We start from the raw sequence: 6,257 nt of genomic DNA, 5'->3' as shown, positions 1-6,257 counted from the left end.
CGACATCCTGGAAAGAGACATGTGCATGGGGAGACGACATCCTGGAAAGAGACATGTGCATGGGTAACCAACATCCTGGTTGGCAAGTTAAGACACAAATGTTAGACAAGGCAAGTCCCCTGCCACAGCTGAATACCCCAACCAATGGGAGCAGGATAAGTATACAACAAAGACATGTCCCTAAGGAAGTCCCCTATCCCTAAATCCTGATTGATGGAATAACTTAGCACAGATGTTTATAGATCTCAGGCTCAAAAAGCCCTATAGGATCTTCACTCAAGGTCACAATTGGCTCCCAGGTCTGACCTATGTCCCTGATCAATTAATCTTGGGTTATGGCATTCAATAAGCCATCCCTGTTTGCCTGAGATCAGTTATCTGAGTAGCTTGTGCAGTGATTCCCGGACCCCAACACTGGGCAGCCTTAGAGCATAGTTTGCTCATGTGCACCTTCCCAACCACCCTCTCCCTCTCCGTGTTCTCAATGTGTCAAGCTCTGCCTTCTACAACAGCAGCCATGACATAGCGTTTAAACCCAGGGACATGGGTTTAGATTTCAAACCTGGGCCAGTGGGAATGCTGCATGGGTAAAAGACTTGCCCCAAGCCTGCTGACGTGAACTCAATGCTGGAGCCCACAAGGTGAAAGACTCCCCTCCAGACATACAATACAGGCAAAAAAAAAATGTAATGAATAAATAAATAAATAGAATCCAACACATCAGTAAGGCTGACACAGAAAGCATTTCCATCTCCATAGGAAATTTTGCTTTGAATAAATATGAATCTACCCACTCTATTAAAACAATACCAATAAAACCTATTAGAACAATAACCCTGTTGGTGATGTTTTTTCATAATTACAATATAAATTATATATGCACATATAATATATATGTATAATTATAATAGAAGTGACAGAAAAGGGTAGAATTATACTGTTTTGACCTATGAATGTATGTGTAATATCCACTTGATTATTATAATAATGTGGTGTAATCATTCATTTTCTTTCTTTCTTTAATAATACTTTTATAAATAAGTTTATTTAACAATATTGTTCACACAGTTAAACCATAATTGCATTTTCTATAGAACCCAAGTTCTATACAAATTGCATAGAACTTGTATACAAATTCTAATAAACACAGTAAGCAGGATCCTTACTCTACCTGTATGGTTGGTAAAAATGCAGAGAGAAGGCTGATTGCATAGCTTCTCACAGTCTTGACGATAGTCATATCCAAAGTTGACAAGTCTAAGATTAGAAAGGGAAAGAAATTATTGAACACATTAAAAAACCATACTCCTCACATACATGCTAGAAGTGCTACAACACACTCACAGAGGTAGAGAAATGCTTCCTATCTATACATGACTTAAAACAGTGACTGAAAATATAAGTGGGGCTTAAAGGTGTGGGCCTGGCAATAGACAGAAAATGATATTACAACATATGCTTTTGTAATTTTTTTCATTTATAGTAATATTATCTAAAATATAATACTATGTTTCAAAATAGGTACAATTGAGTATCTATAAATGTTTAAATAAAGCTTGTGAAATACTGAACAGTTTAAGACTGCCATTATGCATTCCTTTCTTCTGGCCTTTGATGTCCTATGTTTTGTCTTATTGTTGTTGTTTTTTTTTTTTAATGCTGTAGCTTTTGATATACATTAAGTACTCTAAAGTCTTGCCTTTTGTGTAAAGAGGAAAACAGAAAAAATAAAACAAGAGACTGGGCTGAGTTATAAGTGGGTTGACCTGTGACCTCTTGTTGGCAATAAAGAAGCATTTTGATGTTTGAGCTAAACGCATTTACACTGGCTCATCAACCCTCTCCGTTTAACCACAAGGAGTCAAGCACTTCCACACATCAAAATAAATGCAGGTGCCCTGCAGAAAACCATGGCTAAGAAAATTAACACAGGTGACTTTATGCATTTAATCCTGTATTCGTGCTTGTGAAATCAGTTTATAGACTGTAACGAATGGGAGTATTAAGGATGGGTCCACGGGGGGCCAGGCAGGGCTCATCAGTTAAGAGCACCAAGGCTCTTCTGGAGGGCCCAGGCTTGAGAATCAGAACACACACAATAGCTCACAGCTGCCTGCACTCCAGTTCCAGGGAATCCGACACCCTCTTCTGGTCTCTGCAAACACTTTACACATGTGGTACAGACATATATGCAGGCTAAACATCCACACACATAAAATAAAATAAAATAATAAATCTTAAAGTAGATGCACAGAATATCAGATTGTCTGAGTGTTTACCTACCACAATTAGGAAAAGCTGTCATCATTTTGCTACCTATAAATGTCTATGAAATTTAACATTCTGGGATGACTTACTTAAATCTCAAGCCAGTTAACGATATGTCCAAGGGCATTTCAAACTGTAAAAAAAAAAAAAAAAAAAAAATGTGGATGATATAAGCATTAAAATTGCATCATCACAGACATTACAGACCATCCTCCAGAAAATAGCACATGGTTGGGTTGTTTAGTGACAAATGCTCATCCCTGAAAACATGCAAATAAGTAACATACAGACCACATATACATGCATGTACATATTCATATACACATACAATAAAAGTGAATGCAAGAAGAGGCCATGAATTGAGAGAAGACTGAGGAAGTAAGGGGGGATTTTAACTATATTATAATCTCAAAAAGATTAAGTTTAAAAAAAAAGGCATTACATGATGATGGCTGTGAATGCAAAGCAAACTGCCAGTGCTAGGCTGGCCTGGTGGTAAAGAGTCCATTTAACCATCACCTCCAGAGGTTAGACCCCCACCCCACAGTGCAGGAAGTGCAGTGGGAGCATCCTGGTGTTTACAGACACGGTCAGTGTATGCTTCCCTGCAAGGCTAACACAGCCTCTAGCGTGAATGTCACTAGCAGAGTGTATACTGTAGTAGGATGGTTGACAACTGCAACCTTTCACAAGCCACAGACAGTCGTGGGAGGAAGGGAGCCTGGGATGTCTCTCGGAGGGGTTGAGCTAAAAATGGGGCAGGAAATGGTAAGAAAGTCGTGTAATAGTGTGAAACCAATATGTGCTTGATACCAATATTGGTCCTAAGAGAGGAAGGAAATACTGCCCCTCCCAGATAAAGACATAAAGGCACCTTCCCATAGACAGCTTTTCCAAGGGTGATGCTGGGTACTTACTAAACTATATACATTTTGACTTCCTTCCTCAAACCCATTCTGTCCATGATCGCTTTTGAGTCAAATGACTTGCAACCACTTAGAGTGATCGACTCTGGATCCCGCCTATTGCCTTCCTCTAAGCCCCTGTTAGGCGGTTCCTTTAGAAACACACTCTCCTGTGCATGGTATCCTTGTCACCTGCATCCACTCTGCATTTGTTAGAGAGCCGAGGCCTTGTGACAGCACAAGCCACGTTATTTGATCATGCAAGTAACTGGTACAATATCAAAACGCCCAAATTTTTGCTAATGATATCAACTCTAGCAAAATCTCCTAGGACCAATCATTTTATGTACTTACCATTAAGTTAAAACTTTCATCTGCCCTAAACTGGATGCATTTCAAGATACTCCTTGACTCCTAGAAAAGAGATGCATATTAATCCCCAAATAAAAAGGCTGAAGAGAAAATGTAGTCAAGAAAAAATAATGAAAACCTGTTCATTATCTGTAATAAACCCTCACTGACTGTCCCATTAAAGACACTGTGGTTACTAAAAAGCCACAGCAGGGGCTAGCCAGATGCCACAGTGGGAAGGAGCAATGGCTGATCTTCCTGAGATCCTGGGCTATATTCCTGGCACACACATGGTGGTGCCTAACCATCTGTAACTCTAGTTCCCAGGGATCAAACCCCTCTTCTCCCCTCCACAGGGCATGGTACATAGATGTATATCCAAGGGAAACATCATATGCAGAAAATAAAATAAATAAATATTGACACAGCAATGATGTCAACATTATATTCTTTCCATAGTAATAGGTACCCATGGGCTAGTTTTTACCTTTAGCTCAATGTAGTACAGTCTCTGCTCTGACAGATCCCACTGAGCCCAAACAAAGTCTTCAGCTAGTCTCTCTCTTGGGAGATGGCTAGAATTTCTAATCACCTAGGGACAAAATGATTTAATAAGTATTTTTAAAATGACATCTTAAATTATTTTTTATGCCCTACTCTCTATGACTCATGTAAATACCACTAATTTTTTATTAGCACCTCCCCATATGCAAAATATACACAGTTTTCCATAAAATTTTTCAGGCATCATTGCCTCTATCCTAATGGCCTGTACTCTATTCTTCCTCTTAGCTCAACAGGCAAGTCAGCAGAGACCATACCTTCCACAAAAACATCTGTATTAACAGGACCTGGGTAAGTTCCTATAGTAATTGTACCCTTAGACCAGGTCTTTATAGACAAAAGCCTTCGCCTCCGAAGACAGAGGCTGGTGAGGAAGCGCTCGGGCCTGACTTGGAGAGCTCTGTAACGCCCCACTGAGCCATACACCAGCTTTGGTCTTGGTTCCACAAGAGGGATGGCACTGCACATCCATCAGCAATACTTGACACTCACTCGCCCATCGAGTTCTGACTCGGATTTTGCCTCTTGGACAAAGCCTCACCTCTGAATCCCCATACGAAAGCAAAGTTCTTCAGCACTATTCCTATAGGGCTCTTGTGAGCTTCTGTTAGTTAAAGCTTAGTCGGAACCATAACCTTCCCGGTGAGCATGGAAACCCTGCCAACTCCTGCCCTGAGTGGTTCTAGAATTTAATATTACCTACGGACTCCATCTAGAAGTGAAGGAAGAAAAAATAAAAGTATATTAAATATTCTTATTTTAAATGTAAAATTTCTGTTTAAACTCAAAAAACAATAGATATTTAAAATCAAAGGATTGGGAGCTGGAGGTATAGCTCAGGTAGTAGAATATTTGCCTAACACGCAGGAAGCCCACATCTCCACTTCCCCACAAGCCAGGGGTCGTGGCACATGACTGTATTACCAGCACATAGGAGGACCAGAAGTTTAGGGTCATTCTTGTCTACATAATGAATGCAAGGGAAAATTGAAACTCAGAGAGGTTAGACTAGGCTGTGAAATTAGCTCAGCAAAACCTAGACTCCTAACATCTGGCACTTTGCTAGTGATTACATATCAGCAGATTTTTTTTCAATAACTTTACAGAAGGAGCTAAGAATTTTCTTTCCAGTTGAATGGGAGATGGCTCCATTGGTAAATTATTGTCTTGTAAGCATAAGGACCTAAGGTTGATCCTCAAAACCTACATCAAAAATCCAAGCACAGTGGCTTACACTTGGAGTTCCAGGACTGAGGAGACAGAGCAGGATGTTCCCTGAGACTAGCTGGCTACACAGTATAGCCTAATCAGCAAGCCACAGGCTAGTGAGAGACCCTGTCTCAAAAATATAAGGTAGAGGGTACCTGAAGAATCACACCCAAGAATGACCTCTGGCCTGTATGTGCATGCATACACACACACACACCACACCAGCACATACACACACCAGCATGAACACATAAACACACCAGCATACACATGCATGCACACATACACACAAAATTACACACATACATACATACGCACTTAATAAAAACTCATGACCCTGAGCTTGACCAGGAAAAGAGCTTCAGGATGGTACAGCCTCATGTATGCACCCGCTCTGACTTTCTTCAGAGCTCACTGGAACTCAGGGTTAAGTACAAAGCACAGCCCTAGTTCTTGCTCTCCTGGTCCATTGCTGTTAGGCTGTGGGGAGTGATGTTAAAGATCCTAGAGCACCTGTATGTGTCCTCTAAATCCATCCTGGTTTCATGTGTATGAATTCTGGGTTTAGGGGGACAGGCTTGGGAATCTTTTCAGCCAAAGCCTTAGGACAGCAAGGTGAGCATCAGATTTGTCTTGACCACAATAAAATATCCATTGTGCCCCTCTGGGGTAAACTCATTTATGTGGCTCTTGGTTGTTCTTTTCTGTTTGAAGATGGAGCTCCAGTACCACCTGTTATTTAAGGATGTTGGATGATCATGTGGAATCACACACACTTATAAAAGCTGTTACTTCTCAAAGGTTGGGAGAGTAACCCAGGAAGGGCACCAGGGGATGGAGAAACAGAAAAGCCGCCATCTTGGGCAGTAAGATCTTATCTGGGCAGCTGGCAAGAGCCCTGTCCCACACATATACACATTCTCTCTCTCTGTCTCTCTGTCTCTCTGTCTCTCTGTCTCT

The 6,257-nt window shown here is 40.8% G+C and overlaps 1 protein-coding gene across 1 annotated transcript in view; it reads right to left on the bottom strand.

Moving 5' to 3' along the window:
• Gsap (gamma-secretase activating protein) overlaps positions 1–6,257 on the bottom strand; it is a 99,987-nt gene that overhangs the window by 56,213 nt on the left and 37,517 nt on the right. Inside the window, exons 9-12 of the mRNA XM_021162344.2 lie at positions 4,012–4,116; positions 3,528–3,587; positions 2,358–2,401; positions 1,172–1,257 (exon numbers count right to left, since the gene is read on the bottom strand). Coding sequence (XP_021018003.1) covers positions 1,172–1,257; positions 2,358–2,401; positions 3,528–3,587; positions 4,012–4,116 — 295 coding nt within the window. The remainder of the gene's footprint in view (positions 1–1,171; positions 1,258–2,357; positions 2,402–3,527; positions 3,588–4,011; positions 4,117–6,257) is intronic.

This window comes from Mus caroli, chromosome 5 (assembly GCF_900094665.2).
Source record: "Mus caroli chromosome 5, CAROLI_EIJ_v1.1, whole genome shotgun sequence".
Classification (NCBI taxonomy): domain Eukaryota; kingdom Metazoa; phylum Chordata; class Mammalia; order Rodentia; family Muridae; genus Mus; species Mus caroli.
The sequence above is the reverse complement of the archived record's forward strand: the minus strand, read 5'-3'. Positions and strand labels throughout refer to the sequence as shown.